The sequence below is a fragment of the Octodon degus genome, unplaced genomic scaffold (assembly GCF_000260255.1).
Source record: "Octodon degus isolate 3935 unplaced genomic scaffold, OctDeg1.0 scaffold00196, whole genome shotgun sequence".
Taxonomy (NCBI): Eukaryota; Metazoa; Chordata; class Mammalia; order Rodentia; family Octodontidae; genus Octodon; species Octodon degus.
In genome coordinates this window covers 2,813,134-2,834,323 of record NW_004524772.1, presented here as the reverse complement: position 1 = coordinate 2,834,323, position 21,190 = coordinate 2,813,134, and the positions used below count along the sequence as shown (strand labels likewise).

The window sequence follows — 21,190 nt, the reverse complement described above, 5'->3', positions numbered from 1 at the left end:
TCACTCGGTGTCGTAGGCACGGAGTGGCACCACTGCGGGAAGTTTCAAGGGAATCACGCTGTGTGCCCATGTAGGTATGTGCTGCCATATCTGAGCTCCTAAAGGATAATTATTCTTAACTGTGAACTTGAAACACAGTGACTCATTCACTAATTTCCAGTTTTTAAAGAATATTTTGTTTTGTTTATAACTCTAAAGTAATAAAAGAGAAAGAAGTAAAACAAAACCAAACCTATCCTCCCTGACTGCTGGCTTGTAGAGTAACCAGGCCAACTTTTATCACCTCTGCCCAGCCCCTTCCATTTTTTTCCTGACTTAACCACCACCTCCACCACTGGAGATGCTTTCTTTCCTTCGTCTCTTTTCACTCTGGAGTTCATGATAGATGATTTAGAACATTTGCCAGGAAGGTAATTTGTACAATGGTTAAAAACAAACTCTGGGGTCAGATTCCTGGGGATTAAAGTCTGGTCCTAGCTGTGCGATTTTAGGCAAAGTACTCATTTGTTTGCTTCTTGGTTTTCCTATATGCAGGACAAGTGGGATGATAGGTCACACAAGCACATACAAATGGAAGCTCACTTAGCCTTACAAGATTTTGTAGGAATAAGTGACATAGAACATAAAAAATAGACAGTAAATATTCAATAAGCACAAGCTCCTAATATTTAATTATTTGGATGATTTGTGCCAAAAGGCATAAAATGAGCAAGCTGGTTTTCTTTTTCCATTTTGTCACTTATGAAGTGTGTGCTTCTGAGGAAAAGAAAAATAAAATATTATCTTATGAGATAAAATATTTTGGTGACATGATAAGCAAACACCTACATAAAAATGGAAAACAGAAGGTTGGGGTGTGAATCAGTGGTAGAGGTCGTAGGTTTTCAGCACTATGCAGACAGACGGACACACACACACACACACACACACACACACACAATAAATGTAGACACTTTCAAACATCTTATAGACCAAATACCAGCATATTTTACAGTTTTTCTTTTCCTTTGGCATGTTTCTGATGTATCTGTGGGTAAGTGTCTGTATGCATGTGTGTGTGCATGTGTGTGCGTATGCATATGTGTGTGTGTGTGTGTGTGCTTGTGCAGGAAACCAATATATTCTATTCACTGTTGTCTTCTTGTGCTCCACTCTGAGCTGTATGCATGTCATAGAACTTTGCATATATCATTCCCAACATTCCTTCATCTTCTAGACAGAAAAAATTATTAGCCTCAATTTACATTTTGGAGAATGCAGCACTCGGGAGGCTGAGACGTAAGCATAGGAACTTGAGATCAGTTTAGGGATTACCTGTCTCAAAAAAGAAAGAGAAGGAAAGGAAAAACAAATGAAAAAAGGAAGGAGGAAAAGGAGGAGAGAAAGGGAGGAAGAAAAGAAGAGAAGGAAGGAAAGAAAAAAGGAGGGAAGGGAAGATAATGAAAGGGAAGGGAAAGAAGAAAGGAAAGAGGGAAGGAAGGAAAGAGCTGAACGTCACTGCATGCTTGTTTGCCATAATGCACCCAGGGGCAGAACTGTATTGGTGAAGGTGGGCATTGCAAGGCATACGTCTGGGCTCACGAGACCCTGTTTGGTCATACTCATTTGTGTTAGTAGTTCTGTGGAAAATGGAAAAGGATCAGTTCTTCGGTGACACTTTGGTGGCGAGGGAAGTGTGAGCAATATGGCACTTGGGGGAATATTGCCTGCTGTTCAGACAGCAGACAAGGGTTGGCAGATCACCTTACAGCAGCAGACACTGCCGGGGGCCGCCCTCAGACCGTTTGCTCTGCGGATTGCCGCTGTTGCCGCGGTGATGCACTGGCTTACGCAGATGCCATTAAGAGCTCCTCTTGACAAGCACAGTGATAGAGTGCGCGCTTCCCGCCGCACAGCACACGCTTAGATGATAGACAGCTCTGTTAAGCTGGGGATGCCGTTATCTTCCAGCCATTGAGCTTTCATCCTGCTTTCCAAACCGTGAAGCTGCCTAAAGCTCAAATAGCTTATTGATGACAAAAGAAGCCACCTAAAACTGGGCCATAGTGGGGAGCAGAACGTAGGACATTTGTTTTTATGAACATAAAACCTCTACGGTTCTCCAAAGAATGAATTTTCTGCTTGGATTCTAGAATATCTGACTCCATCAAATGAAGAATTTTATGCCTCAAAAATACGCTCTGCTATTCATCTAATTTTACTTTATGAATGTCAATGGATGAAATGTGAACAATAAGTACAATCCTAACTTGAATTTTTATGGTTGGATGTAATTTTGTTCTCATTAAGAATTATTTTATGATTCCTTAAATAGTTCACGTAAAACAAAACAAGTGTACACGCCAATTAATTGGTATTTTCAAAATCAGGTAGACATTCTTTCCCATTGTTTTTGTTGCTTCCTTGTAGTCTTGGGAATAAATTGTTATGTTCTTTCCACAAAAATAATGATAATGATTTATCAGAAAAAGGGGACTGATTTATATCAGTTATAACTTATGGCAATAAATTCAAATGTTTCATGTCCAATGAGACCTGAAATCAAAAACAGCATCCTTCAAGAAATGCTGTTTATGAAGTTTTGAAGTCTCTGAACTCAGAATTTTTTTTTCTTTTAATGTTTTTGGTACAGGATCTTACTATGCAGCTCAGACTCCTAGTGATCCTCCTATTTTCAGCCTCCCCAGCACTGGAATTACAGGCATGTGCTACCATGCCTGGTCTGGGCTGTCTGTTCAGCATGCCCGGGGTGGGGCCGGCATGGCATGTGGCACTGGGGATTGAACCCCAGCACTTGCCTAAGCAGGGACTTAGTCTGCTGAGCTATCTCCTGGCCCTGAGAATCTTAATTCTAACAGTTGTAGAGGAATTACCCTTTGTAGCAAATACCTAGCGTAGCATCTCCCTCCCCCCCAAAATGGAGATTGAACTCAGGCCCTTGTGCTTGCCAGGGAAGTACTTATTCCCCTGAGCATCTCCCTGGCCCCACTAGCGTAGCATCTTAAAGTGCTCTCAAATTTGATGCTATGTGATTATGTGAACTACGTAGGAAGCTGACGTCATAAAATGACGTCTAAGCACATTAGTAGTGCCTAGGATCCCAGCAGGAAATAGGTGGCCAGCTCAAGGAACATAGTGTAATGTAAGGATTAAAACCAAACCTAAGAGAACCAAGAAATGAAAACGAAGTACCCAGAAACAGAGATCAAAAACAGGAAGTTCTCATCACCCTTAGGCCTGAAGGTGCAAGGATATAGTGAATGATACTGCAACATGACAAAAGTTAAGGCCACGTTAAGGGAGGGGCTCTTTAGGCCAACAAGCAGAGCCATCACCAGACCCTGGCCCAGCACATCCAGCGAGGAGAAACACTGATCTCTCCTTGCCTTTACTCTTTGATAACTTGGTGCTTTCTGTTGGTCAAACTCAACTAGAAGCCCAGGTGATCTCCTGATGCCCTTGCACCTTACCCTGTAGGAGAGGGTCAAGAACAGACCTAGAAGGAAGCTAGAGAATAACCATCACCCTGCCTTACCACAGCCATAACTGCCCAGCTCTCAGCCTCCAGTTCCTGACCCCTGAATAGCACGTGGGAGTGCTCTGCCCTTATGCTCCTCCGAAGTTCTCCTTTTCTAGGATCCCAAGATTTCTTCTTGGTGTTTACCCTATTGTTCTTCTATATCATTCTGTGCGAGTATATGACACAGTCCTTAAAGCAAAGCTGTTTCTATTATTTGCAAAAATAATATGTTTGTTTTGCAAAATGATCTCTTTTTATTTATTGATTTTTTTCCTTAGTACTATGCTTTATATAATTGAGTTCAATCAAGGCTTTCACTTGTTGATGTCTTCCTTGGCATCCGGGTTGCACCATCTCCTCCTGATACTGACTTCCCATCACCTCTATCTGCCCATCTCTGTCTCTCCAGTGCCTGTCTTTTATCTCCCTCTTCAGTTGCAGTTCTTCGCCTTCATTGGCTATAGGAGGGGCTGTTATATTTTGTTGATGACTCAGTCCCTTTCTGACTGGGATAAAACTTTACAATATGGAATAATAATCTTTTCTGATGTATGACCAATTTAAATACCTGGCATCTTTTTCCATTTTTCTTTTATATTCTCTCTCTCTCTCTCTCTCTCTCTCTCTCTCTCTCTTTCTCTCATCCTTTTGAGACAGGGTCTCACTATGCAGTTTAGGCTGGTGTTGAGCTCACTTTGTAGCCCATTCTGGTTTCGAATTTGCCATGATCCTACTGCTTCAGCCTCCTGACTTCTCTTACAGGTGCACACCACCATGCCAGGCTACATGGTTCTTTTATGTTGACCTAATTTTCTTTTCTTCTGTTTATTTATAGTGTCATATATTAAGTGTTGTGTTGACATGGTACCATGTAGTAGATTAGAGAATGGGGTGTGTTTGGGAGGTGGTGAGAAGTGTGAAGATGGTTGTACAGGGAAACATGTGAATTAAAAACTGAAGGAAGATGGGAGAAAGTGCAGGGGAGAGGGAAGGGAAAGGATTAAGATGAATTCTGTACATGTACCAACTCCCCACAATGAATGCATTCATTATGCATCACAAATATGTGCTACTAAAAACTAATAAAAGAAATTCCTGAAGCAGATCAGACAGGCTTGGTTCTGAGACATTTGGGAAATGCAGGCACAAAATCCCAAGATTTGCCAAAACATTAAAGATATGATATGCTTAATTTTCAAAAATTGGCTTGTATTACAGTTTGGAGACCTCTGGCTCTCAGAGATGGTGGCATGATTTTTTCCCAGTTGTGTGGCTGTAACTCTACTTCCTGTTTCCCTCCACGCAGATTCGAAGCCAGAGCAAAGCCTCTGGGTCTGGACTGTGTGAAGGGGATGAAGTGGTGTCTATCAACGGCAACCTGTGCGCAGACCTCACCTACCCGGAAGTCATCAAACTCATGGAGAGCATCACAGACTCCCTCCAGATGCTCATCAAAAGGTACAACCCATTCGCTGGAGTATAAGCGGGAACCAATGGAACTGACTGCCGCCCTCCTGTGTGCATGTTATGTGATCTACTAGAGAACTGGGTGCTTTGTGACGAGGAGTTCAGGGCAGCAGAGCAGAAGCCCTGCAGTGGCGATGCTATTCAAACTTTCTGTTTAACTGAGCTTTCATTTGAAAAATCTATGTTTTCAACCAATTTGTTTACAATCTCAGGTATTTTAGGCTGCTTCATTAGAAAGGTCTGTGTGTCAAACAGAATTTAATAATTCTTTCCAAGATCAGGACTTTCTGACAAATAGAATTACTCAGACATAATTCCAAGATTTGGAAATGAATTAAAAATGTTTAAATGTTAAACCATTGAGCTTTGTAATAATTTTTCATAGAATAAAAAATACCTAGGAGAGGGAAAACAAAAGTAAACAAAAAATTGAAAGCATATATCTACTTACCAGGACCTTCAGTAAAGCAATATTTTAACATGGATAAAAGCTTATGTTTAAGAATAAAGATTTGGGGGCTGGTAAGATAGTTCCGTAGTCTAAGTGCCTGCTTAGACAAGTGCAGGGACAGGAGCTCGATCCCCAGCACCACATGCTGCACCATCCCCACCCCAGGTATGCAGAGCTGGCCACTGAGACATGGTAGGTGTGGTGGTGCACGCCTGTAATCCCAGTGCTGGGGAGGCTGAAAACAGGAGGATCACTAAGAGTCTGAGCTGTGTAGTGAGATCCAGTACCAAATATATAAAATTAAAAAATTTAAAAAGAAAAAGAATAAAGATTGGAGACTATCAAAGCAAATTACCTGTGAAGTATATCTCTCCAGATACCCCTATTCTTTAAAAAATGGAGAAAAATTTTTAAGGATAAAGCAAACACACACACACACACACACACACACACACACACTAGCAATAAGACTGTTACAGTGCAAATCACAGTACAATCTACACTGACTTTTAAATCAAAATCCTGACTACTGCTTTATCTAGACAGTAATGTTCTGGCTTCCTGGAGTGTGGCCTTCAGGAGATGTCAGAGAACACGCCACAGGATCTTAAAGCCCTCGAAACCTGGCCTTAACTTTGCAGAAATACTACACAGAGTGTCAGTCCTTTGGTATTCACTCAGTATGATTCCATCTCTATTTAAAAATGAACCCAACACTGCCAGAATCAGGGGTGATGCAGGATCTCTAATGTATTCTCACAATCTCCCATCTAAATATGCACATTCCACGCTCTGTGTATAGGGCCTTAGAATCCCACTTACTTACAAAGGTACTATTTGCTCTGAAAAGGAACCTAACAAAGAGGCTACCAGGTTTAATTCCAGTGTTTGCTATTGTCATATATGCGTCTTGATTTTTGAAGAGTTCCAGTTTTTAAAAGTTGACTTAGGCCCAAAATGGGGGAAATGACTTTTCCTAATTTACTGCCCTTGTAACGGCTTTAACAGCTCAAAGACTGAGGCCAGTTTACCTGGACCCTACTTGGCTGGGGCACCCGCGGGAAAATTAATGGTAGTTTTCAGTTGAATCTTGAGGCCATATTTAAGTTCCGAAGTAAATGGACTAGGTCTCTGTACCTTAAATAACTAAAATCATGGTTACTGTGTTTTCTCCTAAGTATTTTGACTTTTTTATGAAGGTGTTAGTTGATGAAATTCAAGATAAAATTCCAAATTAAAATCAGCTCAAAGGAAGTCAGCAGCATAAGCACCGTCACAACTCTTGGTATCTGAACGTGCTTCCAGAAATGAAATATCTCTCATAACATTGTTATCTTCCCTGGAAGACAAGAGTGTGACTTCCCTGGATTATTGTCCAGAGGCAGTTGGACAGAGGGGTGTTAAAAAAAATCCTCTTCAACACTGTTTTCACTATCTTAAGTTGTATTAAATGATAATATATAAGAAGATAAATAATTCCATAACTATAATATACAAATTGTGCAACCTGTAGAGACTGAATGAAGGTGATTAGGCTTTAATTCCTCTCCTCTCATACTTTTATGGCTTTTATTCATGTTACCAGTAAGCCCCTGACTTTCAGATGAGTTCCACTCCAGGGGAACATTCATAAGTCAGAGTCATTGTAAGTCAGATAAAGTGAGTCTCACACACCTTTGACACAATACACTGCACACCGCTTCCTCGCAGCGCCCCCCACATTGCCGCTGCTTCTCCTCTTGCTTCCAGACACCCCGAGCACTGCCCTACCGACCCCCATCGCACCGCGCAGGCAGCACACCGCGGCGCAACTGCGGCCGTGTCCAGCAGACACGCGAGCTGCTCCTGGGATCTGCAGCATCTAGGGATGTTCCTAATGCAAAGTCCTTTTGAACCTGCTGAAGTCCTCAGCTCTAGTGTTCGTGAGTTGCGGACTTGCCCTGTACCTTTCACTCCAACTACCAAGAAATGGTACCATTTACTTGGCCACTTGCCTGTGCTCCAGTGTGTAGTCTGGAGGGAACTGAACCTGTCCCATGCTTCACAACTGCTTGCTAACATAATTCAAAGTGATTTAATCTACTTCTGTCTTGAGACCCTTCCTAGACCAAGGCTCTCTGGCCCGTTGCTACTCTCAAATGCAGCTTGTTAGAGTGTATTTATCATTTCCTATAAAAGAATGAACTAATTTGCTGTTGTCATGTTTTAAAACACTGTAGCATATTTTAAAAAAATACTATAGTACCAGGGAGTTTTTCAGATTATTTGCATAGTGAAAACTGTATGTGTTTGTCACTCTATTTTTTGTTTTGTTTTGCCAAATACAGTCCAAAGCAAAAGTTAGAAGTGAATGTTTTGACCTGAAACTATACTGTTACAGAAATTCTAAGGTAATTTCCTTTGAGTAGAGTAGAAGTAGCAGCTCCCCCTTCCATTGACAAAATCTGCTTTAGCTAGGGTGTGTTTTGAGGGAGCAGAAAAGAGGCAAAGATAGCTACTGCTGTCGCCTTACAAACACACACACAAATGCAAGTAATGAAGGAATCTCCCACAGCTGTTCTGTGAATGACGCTTCTCTGCTAAAAGCATTCAGGGTTTAGACTTTTAAAAAGAAACTGACACCACCTTCTCCAAAACCAAAATTTGCAAAAAGCCTACTAAGAATGGGTAAGCAAACAAAAGCATATGCTGAACAGCTTTGGTCTTTTTAGCTGTGAGATAAAGAAACAGTTTGATTTCAGAAATCCTAAAAGGCCAAAGCTTCAAGAGACAAGTTACAATAAGAGAGGGAAGACATCTCAGATTATAAATACTCTATGACTTAATGATTCATTCAGCATGGAAGGATTTCTCTTTGCACAAGAGGACTGGGCCAGGGTCCACTGATTACCAAACACTGGAGCTTAAAAACAGCTTCTGTTCCATTCCTTTCAAGAAAGCACAGGCTCTAAAAGGATTACTTGAAGTATCTGTAATTTAAGATTGATCTGAAGCTGCTGGATATGTTTGTGATTTTATAATGTCTAGACTAAAGCTCAATAAGATATTGAAGTGCTTTGTCATATTGGAGCAAACATAGTGGTTTCAGAATATACAAATAATTTCAAATGAAGGACACCTATGTAATCACAACCTGTGATAAAGTTGAGTAATTTAGGATGGATTTCAGTTTCAGTCTTTTATAAGTACTTTTGCTGTGCTCTCAAGAAAAATTTATTTAGAATGTCTTTACACAATCACACAAACATGTTGCACTTAGTTTTCAATATTTTACAGTTGACATTAGGAGGAACTATTTTGATTGTATTATGTACTGTCTCAGCCATAAACGTCAGGAAAATTCTTTGGCAGGTGCAACACACTCTGATTTAACTGTCTGGAATTATTTTTCTGTGTACAGACCATCCAGAGAAATAAGTGAGGCTGTGGTCTCTGAAACTGAAAACACAAACCATGAGCACCTCAGTCCTGAGGAGTGTGTGGAAAGAACCACCCTGCAGATTCGCCCAGCCCCAGAGACCCACTACAGAGAGTTCTCTATCGCCCCTGATGAGAGCCAAGCTCCTCTAGCTGAGGACCAAAGAAGTGGCTCCGATGATGTAGGCAGTACAAAAGAAGAAGCAGGCCCAAGCTATCAAAGGGCTCCCCAAACGTTCAACTCCCAAGAACGATCCTTGACAAAAGAGGTCATCGTCAGAGAAAAGGCAGAAGCAGGGCAGCAGGGCACCGTGGTGGAGTTACAACTGTCCCTTTCCCAGGATAGACACAGGGACACCAGCGGCCCTGCTGTGGCTCTCCTGGGAGCTGAGACGCCTGCGTCTCCTGACCCTGACCCAGGCCCTAGCCTGCAGCACCAGGGGGCTTTCCTCATAAATTCTGCCCCTGCTGATGAGAAAGCGAATGCTGCTCTGAGGTCCAGCAAGACACTTCAGGTCTCCAGCAGCAGGCAGCTGAGAGTGACCCGAGGGAGTGGAGCGGCAGCCGCGGGGCTGCCCCAGGTGGAAGTGATCCTCGACTGCTCTGACAAGCAGAAGACTGAAGAGTGCAGGCTACAGGCAGGCAAGGGGTGTGTGGCTGCTCCAGGGGAAGGAGGGCAGTCGGAAGCACCTCCTTCTCTGGTCTCCTTTGCCGTCTCATCAGAAGGCACAGAGCAGGGGGAAGATCCACGCTGGGAGAAGGTTCACAGCAGACCACACAAGCACAGAGCGCGGCACGCACGTAAGTCCTGCCCGGGCTGGTGCCTGGCTGGAAGGGACTTGGGGTCTCAGGGTATTTCTCTGCAACTTTGCCTGCATGAACTTTTATAGAAAAGAGGTTTTTCTTTTATCCTTTACTAACTGTTAAAAATATTTAATTATGCAAAAGCAAAAAACTAAACATGAAATTGTGAAGGAACTCAGCTCTGAATGAGAAACAATAAGTCTGAACTTTATAGTAAATATAACTTTCTTTTTAAAGAACTGTTTATCCCCCAAGATATAGGAACTGTTAAAGAAAATGTGTTCAATGTCCCTTTTTGTTTCAGAAGATGATAATGTTTCACATTTAAGTATGGTAAGAAGTTTTGTAGATGCTGAGATTAAATGTGAAAAAGTGGTTCGATCTGCTGCTGGGAGGCTTTAAAATGCAGGCTCTACCACTGATATTAAAAGCAGATCTTCGTTCTGAAAAAAAAAATCGCCTTGCAGCTTGATGATGCTTGCAGAAGTGAGCTTGACAGACAAGGGCATGTGCGACGCGAGCGGTTACACAATCCGCGCCGTTGTGAACGTCTTCACTAGACTGCAGAGCAAGTCGGCCACCTTCTAGACACAGCAGCCAGGCCATGTGGAGGCTCTCAGACGTCCGTGACCCCAAGCACACGCTGCACTTGAGTTCAAGGCTTTTTATGGTAGTATTTTGTTTTAGTTGGAGCGGAGTGGGCAGAAAGGAAATGAGAATAAGAATTGAAGTTGGGAGTTAGGATCCTTGTTCTTTTACTTCATGTATATGTGTATTATTTTATTTCAAATTTTGGAATTCCATTTGATGATGTAATTCAGACTGGCAAAGGCCTTTGATTGTTATGAATGGTGCAGCCCAGCAATTAACTTGGTTATTCACAATAACCATGTGTTAAGTATTGTAGCCTGTTGCTATTCCTTCCAAATCATATTTTTAGAACAACCACTTGGAGGGCTGTTAATCATCCCTTATACTTTACGTGCTGTATACCATCTCCACATTTATAGTGTATTAAACAAGGGAGACAGCATTCACATACTTTGTGTTGGCAGTGAAGTTAGCAAGTGGGCAACTGTGACTGTCCATTTAACAGTAAGTTGTACGACTCTAAGCCACAAGAGGAATTGCACTTAGGAATGACCCTGCTTTCACTTTTGTCTTTGTACAAAATTTGATCACCGGTGATTATTTTGTTATAAAATTATCTCCTCCGATTTTGTTTAAATTTTGAGATATTAAATAATGTCTTTTTTTGGGTAAAACAAAAGCTAATATTTAATCATATAATGCTCACTTTTCCTTGAAATTTCTGTTTAAGTATCTCAAGGAATAAAAACACTGTAAAGCATGTTTATTATTAATAACATGGTCATGATTAACTAAGGTTATAAATCAATTTACCACCAACTTGTTTTTCATAACGAAGAAAAAATTAAATATAAACTTATTATTTTATCTCTGTCAAGCTCTTATATTTAAAATTTCTAAATATTGTCAATTTTTACAGCAGTGATAGGATCAAAAGTCACATAATTTGAAAATTTCCCCCATATTCTTGCTGCAATTAAAGTGGTACATTTCTAAAATGACAATATATTTAGAAACAAATTTTCTAGCTAACTTTGTAGATAGAGCCTATAATATATATTCACAATGATGTATTATTCTGAAATATGACTTTTAATTCAATACCTTTAATTATTAACTCAGTTATTTGAAGTTATATTAATTCCATTCCTGTAAATGGAAAGATTTTGGGTGGTTGTTGAAGCAAATAAACAAATAAATAAATGCAAGAAGAACCTAATACCTACATTAAGACACAAAGAAAACTTTTTAAATTTTATTGGGACATATTCCCATTTTTTAAGATGCTGAGTTTATAGTCACATTTTACCTTTTAAATATAGAAGTAGAAAGTATATCTTGTTTCTTAGAAAATATTATGTTCCTAATTATATACTACTAAGTGGCATTTTCCAATCAGTTTTTATTGTTGCAATGTAAGAATCTATAGAACAACATGTGTATAAAATGGTCCAGTTTGTATATATAAAAATATATTTACATGGATAATGGAACAGGGCATTGCGTCCTGTTATATGTTATGTGTCACTGCAGGAGTCAGCATTAGAGCCCCCAGTGCACAGTACCCACACCACTATAACTCGGGTGGAGGTTGTGCTTTACATGCAGGAAGCACCAGGTTTGACCACCCCCCAACACCAAAAAGAGAAAAAGAAAGAAAATGAACTGAATTCCTTCAGGCTTTAGTACCCAATTATAAGAATATTTTGTATATTCATTTTTTCCCAGTGGGAGGCGATATCAGGGTCATTGTGGAGTCTCCCTTGAATGTGTCAACTCATACAACTTTTATACTTTCCCTAGGGCTCAGGAGGAGTGAAAGCCTGTCAGAAAAGCAGGTGAAAGAAGCGAAATCTAAATGTAAAAGTATTGCCCTCCTGCTCACCGATGCCCCCAACCCCAACTCCAAGGGGGTGTTGATGTTTAAGAAGCGCCGGAGGAGGGCCAGGAAGTACACCCTCATCAGCTACGGTACCGGCGAGCTTGAGCGAGAGGCAGACGAGGAGGAGGAGGAGGAGGAAGGTGACAAAGAGGACCCATGTGAAGTGGCCTTTCTTGGCACGAGTGAGTCAGAAGTAGATGAAGAGTTGCTGTCCGACGCTGACGACAACGCCCAAGTAGTGAACTTTGATTGGGATTCTGGACTGGTGGACATTGAGAAGAAACTGAGCAGAGAGGACAAGATGGAGATGTTGCCAGACACCACAGGAAAAGGGGCCCTCATGTTTGCCAAGAGGAGGGAGAGAATGGATCAGATCACCGCGCAGAAAGAAGAGGAGGGGGTGCTTGGAACTCCAGGCAGAGATGCAAACCTTGCCCAGACAGATGGCATGAGAACCACGGCGTCTTACCAAAGAAAGGAAGAGGAATCAGTGAGAACGCAGACCTCTGTGAGCAGAAGCTACATCCAGATGGGTCATAGTCTTTGCCAGGTGCCCCAACAGAATGGCTTCAGTGGCGGGTCAGAGGCAGCAGAGGCCCAGAAGTCTGTCCCTATGAACAGAACGGCCAAGCCTTTCCCAGGCTCTGCAAACCAGCCAGCTCCTCCCTTCTCCCCAACCCACAACATCTCAAGTCCCATCTCTGACTTTCCTGCTCCTCCACCATATTCTGCGATCACTCCTCCACCAGAAGGCTTCTCCAGAGGGGTAACAAGTCCCATCACTGGCCCAGCACAGCCCCCTCCATGGCCGCAGCCAGCTCCATGGTCCCAGCCAGCCTTTTATGACACATCTGAGAGAATAGCATCTCGGGATGAGAGGATTGCAGTGCCAGCAAAAAGAACAGGGATACTGCAGGAAGCCAAAAGGAGAAGCACCACGAAACCTATGTTCACATTTAAGGAGCCCAAAGTAAGCCCGAATCCTGAACTCTTGTCACTGCTTCAAAATTCAGAAGGTAAACGAGGCACCGGAGCTGGTGGCGACTCCGGACCTGAAGAAGACTACCTCAGCTTAGGTGCAGAGGCTTGTAATTTCATGCAGAGCTCCTCTGCTAAGCAAAAGACCCCACCTCCTGTTGCTCCAAAACCTGCAGTCAAGTCCTCATCCTCCCAACCAGTTACCCCGATTTCTCCAGTGTGGTCTCCAGGAGTGGCTGCCGCCCAACCTCCTGCCTTCCCTGCATCAAATCCATCCCAGGGCACAGTGGTGTCTTCCATCAAAATAGCCCAGCCTTCTTGCCCTCCTGCTCGTCCCGCAAGTGCACTGAACCTGTCTGGTACCTTCAAAGGACAACAGGCAGCAGGAGCCAGTCAGAATTACAGCCCCAAGCCAACAGCACCAGCACCAACAGTCAATGCCGCTCACACCAGGGCAGTGGGACCATCCAATGAGCTTCCCGGAATGAGCGGGAGAGGAGCGCAGCTTTTCGCAAAGAGGCAGTCAAGGATGGAGAAGTATGTGGTGGATTCTGACACAGTGCAGACCCATGCTGCCCGCGCTCAGTCTCCTACGCCATCCCTACCCGCCAGCTGGAAGTACTCCTCCAATGTCCGAGCACCTCCCCCTGTGGCCTACAATCCCATCCACTCTCCCTCCTACCCACTGGCTGCCATCAAGCCCCAGTCCTCAGGCCCACAGGCCTCCAAAGTGAGCAAGAAAAAGGTCAAGAAGCCTCTCAACGCCTTGGATGTCATGAAGCACCAGCCGTATCAGCTCAACGCGTCCCTGTTTACTTTCCAACCTCCGGATGCGAGGGACAGCCTGCCCCCTAAATCAGCAGTCAAGATCAGTTCAGCCTCAGCTGTGAAGCAAGCGCTGCCGTCCAGGCCAGTGAACGCCACCTCGCCCACGAATGTGCAGGCTTCCTCGGTTTACTCGGTGCCGGCCTACACCTCTCAGCCCACCTTCTTTGGGGAGGCCACCTCCCCCGCCAGCGCGTCTCCAGTGCCCATGAGCGTTCCCACCTCTCCAAAGCAAGAACCTGCCTCGTCATCTTATTTTGTGGCACCAAGACCGAAGTTCTCAGCCAAGAAGAGTGGCATCACAATCCAGGTGTGGAAACCATCTGCGGCGGAAGAGTAACCCTGTAGCTGAAACCGAGTGTTCACCTTGCTTGAAATGAATTGTTTGCAGTGTCACTTGAGTCCCCGAGAATGGCTAGCAAATCCTCAACTTACTTAATTTCAGATGTGTCACTTCCCAATCTGGGTCCAAGGAGCACAGTATTTTTAATGAGTCAAATATTCAACTCAGATTGACTTTAAACATATTTATCTTCTTTGCACACTTGAATAATCCAGGAGTATACCAAAAGACATGTGCCATTGCATTAAGTAAGCAGGATACTTAGGACTTATGCTTTAGCCACAAGAAAGGCAGTAATTAGTGCTATCAAACATTAGGACACAGCATTTATGTAACGTATCAGCTGTGCTCCCATGACGAAGGTTCAAATGCAGTGGAAATACGTGTCTTGACTGAGCTTTCACTTCTAAATCAAGCTTTGTCTCTATTACTAGTGTTAAGGGAATAAGAAATCTAGAGCGGGAAGGATCAACTCTGGTCTGTCAACCACAGGCAACTGTGGACATCACAGAGAAGAAAAGGTTTTGCTGGGGATTGTTGGTGTAAGCAGTGGATTAAACATGAGGCTCTTAGGAATTACTGAGCACTTACTGTGTTAGGCTTTCTTTTTTTGCCAGATATTCTTACATGTCAGAAGACATATTTAAAGTAAACAGGATATGCAAGAAGGATAATGATCCTAGAGATAATGATCCCATCCTTCCTCCCTCCCCAGGTACTTAAGAAAATAAGTGAGCACTTTGTATCACCTTTGCCCATGAAAGCATTAATCTGTTTTCTTCAGTGAAGGCAAGCAGTAGAGTACAGAATAACGAAACATGTGGGTGGAGGGTGCACACAGAGGTATGCAGGGCTGTTGTTTTCCCTTCAGAAGCCACACTCCTGGGACCTGGAGGGTTACTGACTGCAGGAGCTGATGGGGAAGCAGGAGGAACCCCGAGTGCACAGACTGTAGGGTGAGAATGCAAAATTATTAACATCCTATCTGAATGACCTCACAGATTTTCTTCCTGTGTTCGTGTTGCTCTTTGGCAAATGCTCCGCCCACCACTCCCTGCAATATTATTCTTGCACCTTTCCTCTATTACTTATATTTGATGGACCAGGATAATTCAGGCAAGGTTACCTTGTAAATTTGGACTGGTCACATGCTATGTCATCATCCAGCTGGCTATGAAGTTAATAATGTTACTGAAAGTAAACCTGAAGACCTTTCTCATATCTATTTTAAGTCTGAGTGTGACCAACCATGGAAAATATTTAACATGAATTAATGTAGAGAACTACAAAGCATTTATGACAGCTTCAAGGAGAACCATCTACTCTTTGCAGGAGATATGTTTAGAGGCCTCCTAGAAAAACTTGTGTGGTTTGAGGGTACACAGTGTCATTTTAATCCTCTGAAAATATCTGTATTCCTGTACTTTCTCTGCTGTCACTGTCAATCTGCTATGTCTTTCTCTATCCTATTAAAATATTACTTTCTTCTTTACCTGTTCACTGTGAATACTTTTTTATTACCAGTCCTCCCTTTATGAACTATTCTAAGCTAAATCACTTCTCTGATATTTCCCTTATGACCTCAACATTTTCTTCTGTAAGCATTAATTTCCTCATACATTGTGGAACTGCAAGCTTAGATATGTGAAACATCACACAAAAAGAGGAGAATTAAGTCAGTTGCAAAAATGCTGGGGCTGATTCTTCTACTTTTTCTCTATAAAATCTTTCACTAGCTTTGGTGGCAATGCTGCCTACCACGAGGAGATAGCCTGGTCTCTTACTTGCCCTTTTGGGAAATCAATGCAAACAAAGAAAAAGCAATCTGTCCCTCATATAATATAGTTGTTTGTATTATATGTTTCCTGAAAAGGAAGTCTGTTGATAACAGTAAATTTTGCATTGTATTTTCATAGAACAGTCAGAAAAGATGAAGTAGGAAGGGAGATAATTTTTATAACTGCATTCTCAACATAACCCTGAAAGAATGGCATAGATTAGAGGAAAGATGTGGAGTACACAGGTAGTCAATTTGAGCACATGGGTCCCAAAGTATTCGAGGAGGGTAAGTGAGCAGAAGACTCCCAGTTGTCTAGAGCTTTGTGGTATGTAAGACCGAGAAGTGTTTTCAGTCCATTTCCTGTTGGACAGATGGCAGTCTTAGCAGAGCCACTATTTGGAGTTGATGACTAAAGACAACTAACATGACTATATCTTCTTGTCATCTGGGGACTGTTAGGGATTCACACAAAGCTTCTAAGACTGTCAGGCATGCAGTCAAAGCAGTGACCATGTTGGCTGGGAGTTGGTAGTAGACGTCACATCTGAGACCATAGAGTCTCACAGAAGAAAGTGGAAATTTAATAACACTATATCCCTATATCCACAAGAGGGACTCTGACCTCCTCCTGAGGTCTGCAGAAATGAGAGGAAGAAGGACAAAGCCCTCTCCCTGAAATAGATTCCTTTCCCTCTCCTCCCCACCCCAAGGAGCTATGTGACCACCATCAGGCTGGGGTTGCAGAAGTGACATCAGTAGGGCAGGTGGGAGCTTTAGAACTGGAGAGAAGAGCCTCCCTCCCACCGGCCCCACTGTGCAATCTGAGTCTTGCTGGTTTTGTTGTGGTGGCAATTGTTTGATTGGTTAGCTGGCTAGTTGGAGGGCTAAGGGAGCAGTTTGGTGAAGTTCTTAGTGCTTTTCCTCTTCCCTTGTTCTTTGACAGTTTCACTCCTAGCCAGAGCTCTGTGATGTTGGTTTCCACTGTCAGCACCATAGCAGCAATCAGCACCTGGGTAACTGTGTTGTAGCAGGTGCCTCTGTTTCTCATCCTCAGGCTTCTATGCCTGGCTTATCAGGGTAGGATGTAAATTAAGAGTTAACCAGTCATTGAAGGATGAACTGACTGTATGCAAAGTTCCACCAGCTCCCCCTTAGTAATACCTCAAAGCTCTCTTCCTGGCAGAAATCTTATGCTCTAGCAAGTCTGCCCAGTCCTGAGGATCATGGGCAGAAGAAAGCTACCATGTGCCTATAAGCACAGTGTGCTGTCCCGGACACATCAGAGGGCAGATTGGATCGCAGAACTGGTGGGGTTGGTGATGTGAGTGCTGCCACTTTACTCTTAGAACATGTACAATTTCAGTAGTAGACACATTTTGAGAGAGAAGAAAACATAAGTGTTCTGGATCTAGACTATGCCTGATAGTGTAAAATATACATTTTTAGGTTACGATTTTTAACATTTGGGTGGTCATTCCAGAACATGCAATATTTTGTACTTCAACATATGACTAGTATGATTGCTAATGATAATATGTATCAACTATTTCATTCTACATGAAGTGTCCCATCTGATCTTCACAACTATTTTTAACCACAGGAAAGCCAATTCAGGTTACATATAATTCCTTAACATAAGCTCAGGTCATTTAACTGTTCTATACAGTGCCAACTTCTTTCACTGTGGGACAGCTGAGAATTGTCCCACAGCTGGCATCTGAGCACAAGCGTTTCATCTGAAATGTCAAAAACAGATGATCCACACTTAAAAGGGATGGAATCACACATTTGGTCTACTTTGCTGTTTGTCATCACTGGGCTAGAGGACACTGAAAGTGATTTTGCCCCTGCAGGCATGTCACACATTCTGAGTATGTGGCTCTGTCAGTGATGCCCCTAAGAACAGGGGACACTTGGCTGTTAGTGTGCAAATGCACTCTTTCAAATAACTTTGCTGCATATCATTTCAAACAAGTATATGTCCAACAGTCTTGCAAGTGCCAACATGGTAAGAATGATTTCCTTTAAACAGAAAATCAGTGCAATTATTTTATGAGTTAGCAAAAGCCAAGCAGGAAGGGTAGGGTAAGCCATGGTCCTCAAAAAGAAGTGACTATTTTCTGAAGCTTTCAATGATTAAATCGCTTCCAAAGGAAAGTATGCAACACATCTTCACTCCCTCCTAACATCCAAGTTGTAGAGTTTGTGGTAACTTTTTTTTATAAGTTCTTGAGAAAAGTATGTAAATTCCAAGAACCAATGTTATATTCTCAGAAACAGTGACCCTCACTGGTGTAATGTCCCTTGATCACAGGACTCTGGAGGACACAAAGACTCCTTGTAACACTTCAAAGCTGCTGACCAAGTCAACAAGCATTCTGGGAAAATGCAGACTGGAAATTCCTCTCTAGATTTCCCACCAGGGCTGACCCAGAGCCCTAGAGCAGGCTAGTAAATTCCCATAGGACCTGACACTAGAGACAGCACTGCCAGAAGCTAGGCTCTGTTTGCCTTTGTACAAGTATGAAAATTGTAGTCATCCTGCACGTGTCAGGCCCATAAAATCTCTGTGCTTTGGAGGGGTTTTGGAAGCTAAAGCATTGTTCCCTTGCTGTTACCAGTCAGTCAGTGCAACTTGGCATTCAAAATCATAGACCTACTCAGAGACAACTGAATGAAGGGAAATTTTATTAAAAATTATTAAATCTGAGGCTGGAGGGGTGTGGCTCAGTGGCAGAGCACTTGTGCCACAGGGACAAGGCCCTGACTCAGATCTCGGCATAACCAAGAGAGATTTTCATGTAAATTTCACTTGAGGCTTCTCATGTTTATGTCTGTTTACCCCCACTATTGACATATTTGCCTATATTTTGTGGGATTTATGACTAGTTGTTACATAGCAACCCAGAACCTCTAATCGAGCTATCACCAGGAGCTTGCTTTGCAGCCTCCCTCCTTCTTCGTGATAGCCATAATATTCAAAATGGTAATACGCAAATCACTGTGGAGAGGTTTGGCTTTTACAGCCCTTACATTTTCAAATCCTCAGCAACAATTACCAGTTTGTTCCTGGGGGAAAAAAATAAATCAAAGAATTGCAACTGGCCCGGAGTTGAAAAGAAATGTACATTGTAGGAAGAAAGGGATGCATGTTCTTCCTGAAAGTAAACAACCAAGAGCATAGTGTTTTTGTTCTTCTTCTGGACACATTTTAGCAGTCAGAAAATCTTGAATGCTTTTAGTTAGGGGAATAGTCCCCATTCAAGGTTACGCAAAAGCCTGGAATGAAGCATTTTGCTCCCAGTGGGGATGATGGGTAGGGATGGAAGAGCTGGAGCCCCCCACTAGTCTCCCTGCTGGCCTGGGGCATGGGAAGAGGAAGGAGAGAGAGGGAATGTACTGAGCCCTTTCTACGAGCCACAAGTCTGGGGAGCGTTTTGCATAAATTGTAGTAATAGCTAGCATTAATTGAGTAAAAGTTCCAACCTGGAACTCTGCTGAGTATCTGTCACAAATTAACCCCTTGACCAGTGATCCTGCTAATGAAATAGGTCCACTGTACAAGGCCCATGTTATGGCTCATAGATGGGATTCTGAGGAATGAAAGCTGAAGAACTCATTAAAGATCTCACAATGTGAAGTGAGCGACCCTGCATTTATTTTGCAATGTGCATTCTTAACTGATTATGCGATTGCTTCATTTGCTCCTCGGAATTACTCTGAAAAGGAGAAAATTTCCCCTTTGACAAATGAAGTACCTGAAGCATAGAGACCAAGCAACTTATCCTGCAGTCCCCAAGCCCTGGGCAATAGGTTAGGTTAGACGGGAGGCGTTTGTCAGTATCGAAGCCCGCAGTATCTCACCGTCCACAGTCGCTCACACCCTGCTAATCTTGCTGCCTGAGACCTATTAGCTGCACCGTGGCCTAACACAGCCACCATGCGCGGGCTCTGTGTGTGCTTTCTGGGCGGCTTAGGCCACACCAAGTGACTTCTGAACAACCCTGAGTCCATAAGACAGCTCAGAAAACCACACGCTGAGACAGCATGTTGAATATAAAAACCAGTTTCTGAGGAAGAACCACCTGCTTTATAAGTATGGCAGATGGATTTGATAGTGGTTTTAAGTGAGTTCTTCAGATTCTTTCATTGTCCTATTTCAGGATGAATACGTGCTACACAGGGAATAGGAATGGGAAGAGATGTGACTCAAAAAATAAAGTGGTTAAAGCCTTTACACAGAAGGAAATGCTGTCCTTGGCTCTAAGCTGTTCTGGCTAAACATAATTCAGGGAGCTCTTATTAAGTCCTGAATCAACACCCAGCTTGCCTTACTGCAACACTGGCACAACCTCGAAGTATTTCAGGGGAGTAATTCTAAGCCCTTATGCTGAGGGATCACTGGGGTTTAGTGTTTCAAAGCACACCCCCCAGTCACTTTCCCTGGGGTCCCAGAGTGCAGCCTCTCCAGGTGAGCTGGCACCCACCCAGGAGTGGAGCAGAGAACAAATCCGTCCTGCCACAGAGCGCCCCTCTCTCCCCCAAGATTCCTAACAGCTATTTCTGCCAAAGACCTCCCCACAAGGACATGTGTACACCTTCCATTAAGCTTTCCAGTTATTTTTCTTTCTCTGAGCTCTGTCTCATTGTTACTATGAAAACATCCCCTGAAGAACTAGGACAATGAATGCCAGGTATGGCCCTTAAACGGTCTGCTTGCTGACTAGAAGGAGAGAGGAGGAGGCTTCTGGGTTAGTTGTGAAGACCCATTGTATGTGAAGCGTTTCACTTCCTCATGTGAAGGTATTGGCATCGCCTGGGTTTGGTGGTGGTGTTGCCCTGTGATCGCAGCCCTCGGGAGAGGGAGGCAGGAGGAACACAAGGTGGAAGTCAGCCTGGGCTTCACACTGAGCTCAAGGCCAGCATGGACTACATAAGACTACATGTTTTATAAAAAAAAAAAAAAAAGAAAAGAAAACCATAGTGCTACTAAGTAGGTGGGACAGCGTTTACTGTATGCTGGATGACACCCTAAATACCTCACAAATATTAAGTATTTTAGCACACAAAATATGGTACAAGGCAGACCCTACTGTCATTGACTTTAAAATGAGAAAATAAAAGTAAAGGGT

General features: G+C 42.9%; 1 protein-coding gene across 3 annotated transcripts in view; it reads left to right on the top strand.

Annotated features, from left to right (window-relative positions):
* The window catches only part of Synpo2 (synaptopodin 2), a 206,333-nt gene that overhangs the window by 168,579 nt on the left and 16,564 nt on the right, over positions 1-21,190 (top strand). The window contains exons 2-4 of one of the 3 annotated variants that reach the window (XM_004644251.2): positions 4,827-4,978; positions 8,839-9,656; positions 12,054-14,245. In XM_004644251.2, coding sequence (XP_004644308.1) covers positions 4,827-4,978; positions 8,839-9,656; positions 12,054-14,245 — 3,162 coding nt within the window. Of the gene's footprint in view, positions 1-4,826; positions 4,979-8,838; positions 9,657-12,053; positions 15,777-21,190 lie in introns of those variants that run through there. The other 2 variants (XM_023704424.1, XM_023704425.1) reach the window with 2 other exon arrangements.